Source organism: Prunus mume, linkage group LG2 (assembly GCF_029339155.1).
Source record: "Prunus mume cultivar Tortuosa linkage group LG2, ASM2933915v1, whole genome shotgun sequence".
Taxonomy (NCBI): domain Eukaryota; kingdom Viridiplantae; phylum Streptophyta; class Magnoliopsida; order Rosales; family Rosaceae; genus Prunus; species Prunus mume.
In genome coordinates this window covers 35,747,617-35,762,495 of record NC_142699.1, presented here as the reverse complement: position 1 = coordinate 35,762,495, position 14,879 = coordinate 35,747,617, and the positions used below count along the sequence as shown (strand labels likewise).

Sequence of the window (14,879 nt, the reverse complement as noted above, 5' to 3'; positions counted from 1 at the left end):
GATTTTAGAAGATTTTGAAAATTTTCACTTAAGTTGCAGACACAACCAGCCGAAGAAGAAGATGACTTGTGTTTGTAGTTAGAATCCTGTGCTTCTCAACTTGCATTCCTTTTTAATGTGGTCCACTATCAGGGCGCTATGTGTCAAATTTTAATTAGACCAAATTTAGAAATTCATTAAAAATTCATATGTTCTCCAAAAAATTCACCGAAAAATACCCCAAACTCATAATCACATCTACTTTTATCTTGTGACCTCCAAATCACATGTACTTTGGGTTAGATTAATTGGTATTGATTTTGGTTAGATTAATGGATGATTTCATATGAATTTTGATAGACTAATTGTGTAATTGACATGCATTTTGTTCATATTTGATATTAATTTTGGTAAATAATTGTGTAACATGAATTTTGTGCATTTAATTTATATAGAAAATAGATTATAGTAAATTAGGCTTAGACGTAAAAGTCTTATTTATTTTAATTATGGATAATATTAGTGTTGTTTAAATTGTAAGGCTATTTGGTTATTATTATTATTTTTTCGGATGTTTTAGCCTTTTAACATTGCCCATTCCCTAAAAAATTCCTAGATCCGCCACTGGTGAGGATGGAAACCTGACCCAATTGGCTCTATTTTCGCCAACTATAATTTTTAGTTTTAGCAACAGTGCGAATTTACATGGCTTGAACGCATAAAACAAATAAGCTTTACTGGGAAATTGCAAAAGAAACAAACGTCAGAGCTATGCTCACCAACAGCAACAATGGCTGTTTCTGTAACTCCACTTCTTGATCTCTTTGGTGGTTTCGGAAGTCCACACCTCATCATCATCATCATCATCGATCTCCTGCTCTACTTGTTCCTCTGCGGTTTGTTCATTTTCCAAGTCCGCACCACCTACGGGGACTGGGGCCTCCTCAACGTCACCCTCCTTCTCAGCAGCATGAATCCCCTGCTCTACTTGTTCCAACAGACTACTTTCTTTGTTTCCTCTGTTAGCAGATTTTTGTGATTTCTCGTTGCGATAAAAGTATACGGAGATACACATGTAATAAATTAGGTTAGCAAGACTTAGGTAAGTTAATAGCTCGAGAAAACGATCCAGGCGACTCCCATTTATGTTGGGATGGAACCAACTTCGCCTAAACACTAAAATGCTAGAAGCTGTAACTAATTTTCCAACACCAAGGATGAGGTCAGAGATGTGGGATGCATAATAGTACCTCGCCCTTAGCCTATCATTATTAGCAATTCGATCAGCAAGGAACTCGGTCAATCCATTTAGGGCTAGCCCCTTCATCAGTCCCAACAGGACGAACTGTGGAACTAACCACACAGCGCTCATAGGAATCGTCTTAGCCGTGCCATGTTCGCGTCTCTTACCGCTAACTAACTTCAACCTCTTTCCCTCAACCTGCCAAGCTGCAACACAACATAGCACAGAACATGCCAATCCGCAGCCAATTCTCACCAGTGTAGCCTTTCTCCACTGCTTTGGAATCAGTAAGTTGTAGATAGATGAGACTAAGAAACTTGAGAAGCCGCTAACTAGTGTCAAAAATACTGCCACGTCCATCACTGACCCAATGCCACTATCTGTATCCAAACTACTCATTTGTTCAAAAAATAAGGTGCTCCCTGTTGCCTCCACCAAACTGTATGCGAAGAAGGCCGACCACATAGCTATCACTTCTATGAAAAACCCCTTTCCCGCCTTCAGTTCTATGAGTGGCCAAAACTTTTTTCTTTGTGCTTCTTCTGGTGGACACGAGGAGGACGAGAAGGTCACTCTTGTGACTATGCAAATCTCTCCTCCTTTGTTCTTGTTTTGTTCTTGTTCTTGTTCTTGTACTGGATAGACAAGGGATAATTTTTTAAGACAGTACAGACGAGATTTCCAAGTAGATTTGTGAATTCTACTACTTAAGAAGTAACAGGAGTAGCCAAGCAAGAACAGCAAATAAGAGACTCCCACTAAAATTGTTGAAACCATGAACGTACTTGTCCAGGACGGAGTTGGAAGGAAAACAGCTAGCAATCCACCTAAAAACCAGGGATGGCGCCACAAAGCTTCTTTACGAGTTTCCAGTCGTTTTAAATAATTTTCATCTGTGGACGGTCTTTCTTTCTGTTCACTGAAATATTGATCGTCAAGAAATTCCTTCAAGGTAGCCGATCGACCAGCTTCTCCTATTCCTATCAGTACCGCTGCTCCATAGTATACGTTAGCCTCAGTTTGCGAGCTCATAAACTTAGAACAAATCCACAATAGGAGCAGTCCCTGCATATATGCATGCAAACTAATTAACATATATAGGGTTTTTTTTTTGGGCAAAGGTACGCTCATGGAAATTAACTTAAGTGACAGGGGATGCAAGATTGAATTGTAATGGTAAAACAAGCTTAATTTTAAGTTTTAATGCAAGAAGACTTACAAGTAAATAAGCCGCATTTGTGGAGGCAATCATTTTAAAACGAGTCATGTGCGTGTCTGATATACGAGCAAGAACAATCACCATGATGTCTGATACGCCTTCTTGGACATTTGTAACTAGAGCAGCCATTGCAAAATTGCTAGTACGCCAATTCTCGGTGAGGTACGTCATTAAGATAGACACTAACGCATTGTTTACGTAGCTGTGGCTGAATACCAGACCTATATATATTATGCCAGCACAAAGCAACTGAAGAAATCAGAAACAGTTGTTTTCAATTCTGAAACCTGCTCGAATGAAGTAACGTCAGGTAAACTCAAAATTCAGTGAATTCAACAGGTAGTGATGAATCACCTCGGATCGTTGTAGTAGCCATGGAAAAGTAGAAGTGGTTTCCAAGCCACTTTCTCACTGAATCAATGCATTGGTAAGGAAGGATGTTGCAACGGCCCCAGATAAGCCCTAGGCGAATCATACTTTGAAGCCTCACTATTGAGTCCGCTCTGAAAAATGCTCTCATGGCAGGCAGGCAAAACCTGCAATCACAGCTTCCAAAATGCATGCTAGTGAATGTGTAGGTTAATTAATATACTTGCGTGGATAATTTGGTGGGTTAAAAATACTGCAAATTTTGGCCAAGCAAAATAAATCAAAAGGAAAAATATGCAGATCCAGTAAGTACATGCATGCACGGTGTATGGTATAACATGAAATAAAAATTAGGGTTTTGTCCTTGATCTTATAATTTACACATCAGTTTGGTCACTCTTGTCTCATTAGCGCAAAGTCTTGGTTAAAACATAACATATCTAGCCATAACATAAAGCAAAGCTCTCGCTCAATAAGTCTATCTGGTTGCCTTGATGTAACCAAATATGTGAAACTTTAAACGGAAAAAGAACTTGTCGAGCAAAAACGTGAATTTTAAGACTAATTAAATTAGCTATATATTGATAACAATACTCCTTTAAAGTTGGAAACGTGACCAAATTTAACGAAAGTTGTCGCAATGAGATGATAGAGACCAAATTGATGCGTAGACCAAAAGATGAAGGACTGCATTGATTGATTTGAAAGTTTAATGACTAAAATGAGGACTTTAAAAAGCTTAGAGACCTCTTAAATAAAAACCCTAAAAATATGACAATATGTATTTCTAATAGTTACTCAATTTGAAATTTGAATTCACATACATATATTTTGTAACCTAACTACTAGAAACAATAATTATTGTTAAAACATATGATCAATTTACATCTAGTCCCTTTTTTTTTTGGACAGAAACTCTACTTCTAGTTTAATCACATTCATCTTTCATATTTCATTTTTATAGTAAAATAACATATATAATTGATTTATAAAATTATAATTATTCATTTTGACCCAAAATTCGGAATCAAACTGTACACTAACCTTAAGCGATGACCCAAAGTTGAGAAATTTAACTAAAAACCTTAAGCAATGAGAGATATCTTGTTCCTGACAAAGCTACAGACTAAATTACTAAAGAAATATACACAATGTGGTTCAGATAAACATCGAAAACACAAACGAACATGCATATTAATTCTTAAAGTACAAATATATATTTAATATTTATTTTCCAAGAGAAAAACTAGAGATGCCTACCTCCAAGATTTGCTCGACTATCTCCACTTCTGTGTATTGTCTGGAAGAGTATGGACTGGATATAGAGAAAAGGAGAGAGAGGATGAGGGTGAAGGTGAAGGGGAGTATGGATATATTGAGCCTCCTCAGTTTTGTTTTCCCTTATTTTATACTAGTGGTGCTCTCCCGGCCGCCCGCGCTTTGGAGGGTTCATTGAATGAAGCATGATTTCGACCAAAAAGGGGAGGAGAAGATGCAGGGAGTTTCCCCTCCCTTTGCCTTTTTTGTTTCGGAAAGCGTTTGCAATGGTATGTTATATTATTATATTTGCATCGCCAGAAAAATGACACAAAGCCACTGTTGCTGTTCATCGCCTTTTTTGTTTCGGAAAGCGTTTGCAATGGCTGAACGACAAACAAGTTTTACCGACATTGTAGTTGACCTGTGGCTTATATGGAGTTGGGCTCCATTTGTCTTCTGTTCCCTTTCCTTTTAGAGAAGTAGTATTCCTCTTCTTTGTCATTTTCTTCCAAAGAAACAAAAAAGAGCATGTTCTTATTGGTTGCTAATGCAATTTGTAAAGGCGGCTTCCCTTTCCAATCTCAAATGGTTTCTCTCCCCTAGACCTCCACACTGTCTGAAACCAACTTTCCGTTGTTCATCTCTCTCTCTCTCTCTCTCTCTCTCTCTGAGTACGCATTTTCACACATTATTACTTAAAATATATTTCCACCTTAAAAGATGTAGAAATTAAAATATTCAAAAGCGAAATAAGCACCTTAACATGAGACCATCTGTTTGAGGTTTCAAACTTGAGTGATCATTTTATTGATTTTCTATTTAAACCCCGCACTTCTCTTTGTTCATCCAAATACTTAAATCATTAAAGTTTTATTATTGTGTAAAAAGACAAAAAGGTCATCGAACTTAATAATCAAAGTGCACACACCCTACACACTTCACCACTCTTCATATTAAGTTTTAGAAACCTCCTTCCAACTTCCTGTTTACAAACTCTCTCTCTCTCTCTCTCTCTCTCTCTCAAGTTCTCAACTCAACAATACCCCAAGTGTTAGATATTAAATTTCGGAGTTAGGGTTTCATTTGTTTGTGTTTTTTTTGTTTGGGAACAAAGAAAATTGTGGGGTTTAAATAGAAAATCTCTTTTAATTCTTATTTTTTCAGTTTGTGGTGTATTTAAGGGTAGGTTGGGAAGATAGTGGGGTTTTCTTAGAAATTGTGAAAATTTAAATTAAAAGTTGGGGTGAACTTAGAACATGAGGTGAACTAAGAAAAGTGTGGGGTTTAAATAGAAAATCTCTTTTATTAAGTGTTGTTCAAAAGGATGTACAAACTTAGCTGTCATTAGAAAAATGCAACTCTAGTTATTAGAAAAATCAAATAAAATAATTTCGTCACATTGTGGTTGTTGAACTACTTGGTTGTACAACTTGCTCTTCTTAAATTCGTTTACTTGTAAGAGCAGCTCCATCCATCAGCTGAGCCCAAGGCTAGGGGCGGGGAAAAAAGTCGTTCTAGCGGTGAGTTCAAGCCCGGGGGAGTGGGTCCCACGAAGTGCCGCCCGGCGATTCGGCCGAGGTCGAGCCCGCGTGTTGTGACGCCACGCGTCATCGCGCGCCAACGGTAAAAAATTTAAACCAGAGTGCGCCGACGCGTCAATGCGATGTTGCCTCCAACGGTGGAAGCCACGTGTCACGCCCCTGGCTCGATCTACTTCTCGAATCCAATCCAACGCCGACATTTTTGGCAATAAAATTATGAAAAAAAAAACTAAAAAATTCTGATTTTTTTTTCTTTCTATAAATACCTATCAATACCCTTCACTTTCATGGAGTCCATAGGGTCGTTTGACCCCATTGACCCCACTGTGGGTCCGTCCCTGATTGGCTCCCTTGCTACTTGTGACCGTTTGGTGTGGCCTGCAGTAAAAAATGGGGACTACTCTGTCAAAACTGGTTATTATCATGCCATCAATGTCTCCCTCCTGTCTCAAGTGATCGAGCTTCGCCTCCCATGCAGTGAATACCGACGTTTGGAAAGTTATATGGAGGGGGACGGACCACGTGGGGTCAATAGGGTCAAACGACCCTATGGACTCCATGAACGTAAGGTAGAAGGTCCCTTTGAACCTGTGTGTGACCCCATGAATGGTGAAGGAGGAGCTGCAAATCGAGGAAGAAGAAGATGAACAGGGAGCTGCGGATCTGTTTTTCTTTCAAAATCACTGGATCCAAAGCGGCGTCGTTTTGAACCAGTAATTTTTTTAATCGTGGCACCAAACGGCGTCGTTTTGGGCCAAGAAGATCAATTTTTTAAAGACACGGCCAAAACGACGTCGTTTTGGTCCGTGCCTTGAAAAAATAAATAAAACAGATTGTAGTGATAACAGACCCTTTGATTACATAAAATTTCTTTAAACGACCTAACAAGGAGTGAAAACCAAAGCCTAAGGGATCTACCTGTTGAAAATTACCACCACCATTGCCAGCCAAGTAGCAATCTACCTACTTGAAATAAATAATTGATCAATAACGACTCCTAAGATGCACTACCAAGTACCAACCAAATACCTCCTCCTGCTAAGCTACTTTCATGTTCTTGTTATAATCCCGTTGCTTACTTATAACTTGCTCAACCAATCTTCGCTCTTGAGTTAAGGACAAGTAGAAAATTTCTTCAAAATCTTATGAAGTTCATTACTTTAGTTCTAGGGCTTTGATTGATGTACTGTTTTCGCCTACATGATCAGTGAACCGTTTTCGTCATCATTATCGTGTGAAGCTCTTTATTTATGTCATTGATGAGCAACTTACGGAGTTAGATGCTCGTTTTAATGGGGTAAACACTGAGTTGCTTATTTGTTTGGCATGTTTTTGATTGTATTGAAAATGAAGCTATAATGCTACGTTTTCAAAATATGAAACCTTGTCGTGGCCAATTGTAATTTGTAATGTTGTTTTTAACATGAATTATGAATGAATGTACTATTGTTTCATTTTCAATGTTATTTTAATCTTTAAAAAAAATTTGAATTTTTACACTATGACCCTACGAGTTCATATTCCTGGGTCCGTCCCTGTATGGAGGGCTTGCACCACTCCTAAAATTAGGAACTTTATGTGGCGTGCGTTATCGAACTCCATTCCCACGACCGCTAATCTCTTTAGGAGGAAGTTAACCCAATCTCCTATGTGTCACTTATGTGGCTTGTTCCCTGAGACGGTGGACCACATACTACTGCTATGCCCTTGGACGAGGGCGGTTTGGTTTGGCTGTCCTTTTGGGTACGCTCCGGACTTGGCCTCAATAACCACACCGGATTCTTGGTTTTCTGGTTTTCTGAGCAGCTCCTTTGTTGATGGTGATCAAAGGGATTGGGGAATTTCCCTTTTCATGTTTTGCTCTTGGGAAATTTGGAAGGCTCGATTTAAGGCGGTTTTCAATGATCTTCGGCCCTCTCCTCTTCTGGTTCTTTCCCGAACCATGAGCTATTTGGAGGAATTTTTGCGGGTCAAGGCCTTGGCCTCTAATGGCCCCCCCATTATACAGGATGCTCCTACTAGACCGCACTGGTTCCCTTTTGTCAAAATCAATATTGATGGGGCTTGGGAGGCCAAAACGGGTTTGGGTGGTATTGGAGTGGTTATCCGTGATCATAACGGCTCCTTCGTTGGTGCCGCTGGACAACACTGTAATCTCCCGTCTGCGGCTGAGTGTGAAGCACGTGCTGCGATCGTGGGCCTCTCTTTCGCCTCTTCCCTTCACGTGCAGCATGTGGTAGTGGAGACTGACCGCTCTGAGCTGTTTCCTTGTTTTAAGAATGGTTCTGCAACTGGTAACTGGAGATTCTATCCTTTCCTTGCGGAATTTCGTCGCTTGGATGCGTCCTTCATCCAGTGTGACTGGAATTGGATTCGTCGTGAAGCTAACGGAGCCGCTGATGCTGCCGCCAAGCTAGCCAAATGGAGGTTGTGCTTTTGCAATTGCGTTAATACTCCCCCACCCTCCTTGGTCTCTGTCCTTTCGAGAGATGGCTTGCCTGCTCCTCCCTAATGTTTTTTATGGGCAGCAGCTGCGTTTCCGTTGGTTTCTGTTTTTCTTTTGGCTGTTTGTATTTTTATTTTGGCTGTTTGTTAGCCTAGCTGGCTCCCTCTGTGTATTGTTTGCCTGTTTCGGGCTCTCTATGGAAGTATCCTTTTGACCCCCAAAAAAAAAAAAAGGGGATGTACGACACAATTTACTCTTTAATCAAAGGTCCTTGTTTACGCTGCACGCATCAAGCAACACGCTTTTTCTACAGTACATTCATTCATGTATTGAGTACAAACAAACACCTTAAAATATATTTTCATTGACGGGCTAGCTATATATATATATATATATATATATATATATTCACAAGATGCAAAAATTAAAATATTCAAAAGCGAAATAAGCACCTTTTTAACATGAGACCATCTGTTTTAGTTTGAGGTTTCAAACTTTAATTGCCGTTTTCAAACCAAATATTCTTTAGTTTGAGTTATCATTTTTACTTTGTATGGTATTTCTTTATTCAAAGACTTTCAATGAAAAAGTCTTCGTCTTTTTAATTTTAAAAAATTAAGAAAAAGAAGAGAAAGTCTTCTCTTCTCTTTTCATTAAAGACAACAAAAGAAAAAAAGAGGAAGTCTTTCTCTTCTTGGTTGCTATTACAATGGTGGCTTACTATATATATATATATATATATATATATGTCTCTCTCACTTGCCTCTTCCACACTGCCTAAACAAACTTCCTTTGCATTAGTTTTTCTCACAGAGTGCACCTTCTCCTCATCTCTCTCTCTCTCTCTCTCTCTCTCTCTCTCAGAGTAAACATTCACGCTCACAGAGTGCATCTTCCTTTGCATTATATGTTTTCATTGCTATTATTTTTGGCTAATATGCATTTCGTTTTGCAAGAGAAGAGGGAATTAATTTAATTAGTTGTGAAGACTGCAGATTTTGCTTTCAAAAGCAGAACACCCTCCCTCACCTCCTTTACATCGACTGAAGATTATCCGCACTCCCCTCCTCAATAATGGGTTTGGGAGCACTCAACTTGGGTGCGGACCTTCATGATTTCAACATTTGCGATGGGTGTTTCTTATATAGTATTTTTGTTTGGCTTCTCCTCCTACTCTTTCATCGATAATAAAGAATCTATAGTTTTTGAACGAGAGGCTAGCATAGAAGAAGCGGAGAACCAAGAGAACGACATTGTAAAACGAGAAGAAAGAGGGAAGGAGCCTTGCCAAGCCTCAGGAATCTTAAGCCTTCGTCTAGACAAGATTCTAGCAGGAGGAGGAGGTAAATTTTGGGCGCTAATTGAAAAACTGATCAAGGAGAAAAAACCTTTTTAGTACAAGAAATGCTAGCCACGTGGTTAGCCTACCTTGGGTGCAGTGTGGTAATGGCAGCTGGAAGCACGTTCTTCTTTGAACAACTCAGTGGACAACTTCACAGGACCCTGAACTACTGCAACAATTTCAAAGTCCTCGAACAATTCAGTAACTTTACGACGCGGGTGCAGAATCGGGTGGGAATGGCTTGCAGCATGCTGTCTTGTTTTGCTGCATGGCAGGTTGAGATCCGGAGGATGAAGAACCTTTGGAGGGTGGGAGTTGGAGACCACACTGGAAAGCCTGTTGCCATGACTATCTTTTGGTTACTTCCACAGTTCTTCCTATTAGGACTGATGGAAGGGCTTGTGGGAGGTGGATTAACTGATTTGATCGTTCATGGAGTGGATGATGCTGATGACAAAGTAATGGCTAGGTATTACGGATCCCACACCAACCATTTCATCATTGGTATCGGAAAATTAATTACTGCTCTTAGTATTTTGGCGCTTAGACGAACCTGGTTAGAAGAAAAAATTAACTTGAGCCGTCTGGATAAGTATTTTAGAGCCTTGACATTCTTAACTATTGCTACTATCTGCTACTACCTCTGTGCTGCCCTTTACTTTTATACCAAGGAGGATAAAGTCAGAAGAATACGATCAGCAAAGCCCCAGTGGAACTGGAAGTGAAAGTGAAATTTGAAGAGCATCCTACCAATCAGCCAATCACTTTGCAAGACATTACCCATAAACCACGACAACCTGTAGCAAATCAAGAGTGATTGCTTAATTCTCCACTCGACGGCTGGAACTACCTATTTTATGTATTACCGTTGTTACTTTCCTTCTGTACATATTCCTTGTATTCAAAGTCAACTGTACAACATATAAAGAGATCAAATAGAATCAGAATACCCATTGTGGGCTATTCTCCTTTTCTACTTCTTATTCTTCTCTAAACTCTATCTATTTCTCTACATGGTATCAGAGCCTCACAAAGGCTAACAAGCCCTTTCGATCCTAATGACAAATTCTTCCTCTCCCGTGAACTCTTCTTCTGACTCTCAACTCTCTCACATCTCTCATAACAATTCTCAAAATATCACGACCACCACACCATCTTCTATTCCAACTTCTTTCAATATCTCTCACTTGTTTACAACATTTATGGATTGCAATAATTTTCTCGGCTGGAAATCTCAGTTTGAAGATGTACTAGAACTACATGATCTTGAAGATGTGATTAAGACAGAAACCCATCCTCAAAAGAAACTTCCTGATGCTTCTCTCAATCTAGCCTATTCAAAAGACAAACTAGTCTTAAGCTGGATCAAGGCCACAGCTTCACCTTCTATTAAGACCCTCTTGATTCCATGCTCCACGGCATATGAGGCATGGACGCTACTTGAAAAACGACTCTCACCCTTGTCCAAAACTCACATTCGTATTTCGTACCCTGCGGGATCAAATATGGGCTCTCAAAAAGGATCCAGAAAAGTCAGTGGCTGAGTACTTGATCCATGCCAACTCTCTCTTTGATTCTCTCACTGCGGTTGGCACCTCAATGTCTGATGGAGAGCTTGTTGATTATATACTCAATGGCCTGGGCCATGAATATAAAGAATTTACTACCTCCCTTCATCTTCAACCCTCTATGACCTTTGATGAATTTTATGATTTGTTAATACAGGAAGAATAGCTGCTAAAGAGGATGTCTTCCCTCTCCTCACAAGGCATGGCACTCATCTCTCCATATGTCATAACGGTCCTTTGAAACTCACTAATGTTCTATGTGTTCCTGCTATACAAAATAATCTATATCTATACAACGTTTTTCTAAGGATAATAATTGCTATTTTGTGATGCACGCTAATGGTTTTTATGTAAAGGACAATATGACGGGGAGGATACTACTCACTGGCAGTAGTTCTGGCGACTTGTACCATATTCAAGCAGATACTACCAAAAGTTTGTCTCGAGAACGGTTTACTGTCCTTGCTACCAAACTCAACCTTTTGTTCCCTTTCACTTGAGGGGGCATGAAGAGCATCCTACCAATCAGCCAATCACTTTGCAAGACATTACCCAGAAACCACGACAACCTGTAGCAAATCAAGAGTGATTGTAATTCTCCCACTCAACGCCTGTAATATTGAATTACCTATTTTATGTATTACCGTTGTTACTTTCCTACTGTACATATTCCTTGCATATAAACAGATCAAATAGAATCAGAATACCCATCATATGGGCTATTCTCCTGTTCTACTTATTCTTCTCTAAACTCTCTAGTTCTCTACAGAATTGGGGAAGTGGAGTAGATTGTTCAGATCCCCTAAAGTGGAAAGTAGTGGAAGTGCATGAATAAGTTATTGTTTAAACTTTATAGAGTTGTAGGCTAGAAGAACATCAGATGTATAAATTACAATCTCAAAAAACACAACACTTCAAAGTCACACAAAAGCACTTAAAAGTCACGCGATCGAGAAATGCATAATAGAAAGTTTGAAACAGCAGCAGCAGCATACAAAATACAGACATATATAGACAGCCAATTAGTGAAATTTTGCGATGAAGTCATGAATGTGTTTGTTGATTTCATCAGGCCTTTCTTGGTTGATAAAATGGGCAACTCCTTCCATTACAACTACCTCTTCCAGAAGAGGCACACATTTCTTGAACCCACCTTTGTGTATGAAGTCCTTGGTGCCCACAGAATTATAAGTTAGGTCCTGGTCCCCCACAATAAACTTAACTGGAACTTTCACTTGAGCCCCAGTCCATGCAGCAATGAGTTCCCAATTTCTGCAATGAAAGGGGAAATAATACAAAACAATAATTACCATTAGATATTGGAGATCAAAGAAGAAAAACTCTTTCTTCCGAAAATTAGTTTGCGCATATGAAATTCAAGTAAACTAAGTTTAAAGGAAATTACATACAGGTTCAAGTTTCTGTAGTAGTTTATTCCCCCAGTGAATCCTGTCTTCTCAAATTTGCTGGCATAGTAGTTGACTTCATCCTCAGACAACCAACTTGGCAAGACGATTGGAGCATCTGGGGGATGTCCAAACATTATGTCTTTAGGCAGGAAAAGTGGACCAGGATTGCGATATGTTAGAAATTCCTTCATAACTCTTGCAGTACCAATCTTGGCAAACTCAGCTTCTATCACTCCTGGCTCCTGTAACGAGAGTAATTTGTCTATCATTTCATAAGCCAGAAGTTAAATTTATGCAATAAATATGTTGCTTCAGAACATTTACACACTTCACACTAATTTGATCAATGTTCCTTATTCACAAGTCTAGCAACACGATTTTTCTACAGTACATTCACATACGTAATACAAGAACCTCAAAATACCACTCGTTGGGAAATACTCAATGAGTCAAATATCCCACTCAATTAGCAACAAGATTTTCCTACAATACAAACACCTCGAAATACCCCTCGTTGGGAATCACTCAACGAGTGGTGTATTTCAATTTTCAACCTAACATGAGAACATTTCCATGAAATTTCAACCTTCAAAAGAAAATTTTACATTAACTAAAAAACTAAATGAAGTAAAATTTTCTTCATTTTCTTGGTGAGAAGGAGTTGGTGGGAGTGGCTTACATCAGGAATGACACAATCAAAAGGTGTCCACACAAGCCGAAACTATAATTTACAACAATGATTGCTACCCTCTTTAAAACAAGACTTAAGAGAAGGGCCACAAGGCAGTGAGATTCAGATTCATTAGATACATGGTCGATTTCAACTAATCAAGATTATCCCCTTTAAACTAATCACTTGGAATAGTGAGTCCAGCAATACAAAATGTTAAACTCTTTGACTTAGAGATTAAATAATAATAAGCAAAAGAATCAATCCTTAAACAAAAGATAAAATATTAACGCAAAGATGCATTCTGTCTCAAGTTAAAGTTGCCACACAAATCCCTTCTTCTTCTTTTCTCTTTTTCTTTTTGGCCACATACACAAAGCCCTTGTTGCTAAATCTAAGTCCTATAATTTCATCATAAGTATTAAATCATAAAAAGCATCCAGGATACCTCCAACATCCTCAGAATTTATTGAATTTCCGCATTTCAATTGAACCCAGAAAAAGAAAAAAAAAAAATACAAACTTGACTTGCAGGGGATGGATGAGATTGAACCTGAAATCTGCAGATGTAATAGTCATCCCCATAAACAGCTTTTAGAGATTCAAGTGTCTTCCTCCGAGGGTTTCTAGGCGGGAAAACCACGCTCATGTTGACCAAGGCTTTGACCCGATCCGGCCGGAACAAGCAGAGGTACCAAGCAATCAACGCACCCCAGTCGTGGCCCACCACGAACACCTTGTCCTGGTCGGGGGCTATGGCGTCGAGGAGGGCGACGAGGTCTCCGATCACGTGGAGACACGTGTAGCTCGTGGGCGAATCGGGCGCGTCCGTATCGCCGAAGCCTCGGAGGTCCGGCGCGACGGCTCTGTAGCCGAGGGAGGCGAGGGCTGTGATCTGGTGGCGCCAGGAGTACCAGAGCTCGGGGAAGCCGTGGAGGAAGAGGATGAGTGGGCCCTGGCCTTTCTCGGCTATGTGCATGTTTATGCCATTGACTTGGACTGTTCTGTGCTCTATACCATCCATCTCCACCATGAAATTATCTGTTTATCTCTGTTTCTCTCTGTTTTTCTCTGTATGGGAGGAACTTATCAGTAATTGCTTAGTGTTTGGTTGTATTGTGTGGTATTTATATATTGATAGAGAATTATAGAGTGGCACAAAAGGGGTGTTTGTTTGCTGAGAAAGAAAGCGAGGAATTTGAAGGTGACAACTTGCCAGAAAGAAAGGTGAACGACGTAGACTATCGTTAATCACGTGTCCACTAGAAACCAACAAAGTAAAAACAGAAATTCTTTTTTCTAAAACCATTTTTGGGTAGGCAATTACGGGTTTTCTAGTTTCGGGAGATTCTCGAATAAGTTAAGAATTGGTTACATATTTTTAATTTTGGTTGTTGAATTGCATTTAAGATACCAATAACATATTTAATAAATGTAATTTAATTGTCGAAATTAAAAGTATGTAATTAATCATTAACATAAAATACTTATTAAAGAATCTTCTTACAAATTTTTCCCTATAAAAAGCAGTAGTGCACAAATAAAAATGATATGTTGATATTTTTCATTTTTTGAATTGGATAGACCTCAAATTAATATAATTGAACCAAACAAATTCATCAAGTTATTACACTGTTTTAGTATGAAAACCAAACCAACCTGTTCTAATGGTTTTGGTTTGACTATGGTGTTTTGCACCACGCCAAGAGAGAATTGCAAATTATTCAACATGCTTTATCTTCGTAAAAGCATGGAATCCGTTCCTTTTGTGTCACCTCAAAAGCAAAAGAAATGAAAAATCATTACTTTTAAATCAAATATAGATCGATTTAG

At 39.1% G+C, this 14,879-nt stretch overlaps 2 protein-coding genes across 2 annotated transcripts; both read right to left on the bottom strand.

Moving 5' to 3' along the window:
* Positions 1 to 604: 604 nt before the first annotated feature.
* LOC107880351 (protein NRT1/ PTR FAMILY 5.12-like) lies at positions 605 to 4,222 on the bottom strand. Its single transcript, XM_089046681.1, has 4 exons — positions 4,071 to 4,222; positions 2,796 to 2,977; positions 2,442 to 2,662; positions 605 to 2,287 (listed from the first exon to the last, which is right to left on the bottom strand). The coding sequence occupies exons 2-4, from the start codon at positions 2,959 to 2,961 to the stop codon at positions 755 to 757; spliced, it is 1,920 nt and encodes a 639-aa protein (XP_088902807.1). The 5' UTR covers positions 2,962 to 2,977; positions 4,071 to 4,222; the 3' UTR covers positions 605 to 754.
* A 7,611-nt stretch (positions 4,223 to 11,833) lies between these two features.
* On the bottom strand, positions 11,834 to 14,216 carry LOC103323042 (epoxide hydrolase 3-like). The gene is made up of 3 exons (XM_016792265.2): positions 13,600 to 14,216; positions 12,377 to 12,618; positions 11,834 to 12,239 (listed from the first exon to the last, which is right to left on the bottom strand). The coding sequence occupies exons 1-3, from the start codon at positions 14,077 to 14,079 to the stop codon at positions 11,990 to 11,992; spliced, it is 972 nt and encodes a 323-aa protein (XP_016647751.1). The 5' UTR covers positions 14,080 to 14,216; the 3' UTR covers positions 11,834 to 11,989.
* Positions 14,217 to 14,879: the final 663 nt, after the last annotated feature.

Coding starts and splice junctions, on each gene's coding strand:
- LOC103323042 (XM_016792265.2), bottom strand. CDS start 14,079: ATGGTGGAGATGGATGGTATAGAGCACAGAACAGTCCAAGTCAATGGC. Junction 12,619..13,599: donor ATTACATCTGCAGATTTCAG/GTTCAATCTCAT, acceptor CTCTCGTTACAG/GAGCCAGGAGTGATAGAAGC. Junction 12,240..12,376: donor TACTACAGAAACTTGAACCT/GTATGTAATTTC, acceptor CTTTCATTGCAG/AAATTGGGAACTCATTGCTG.
- LOC107880351 (XM_089046681.1), bottom strand. CDS start 2,961: ATGAGAGCATTTTTCAGAGCGGACTCAATAGTGAGGCTTCAAAGTATG. Junction 2,663..2,795: donor GGCTACTACAACGATCCGAG/GTGATTCATCAC, acceptor TAATATATATAG/GTCTGGTATTCAGCCACAGC. Junction 2,288..2,441: donor CAAATGCGGCTTATTTACTT/GTAAGTCTTCTT, acceptor GCATATATGCAG/GGACTGCTCCTATTGTGGAT.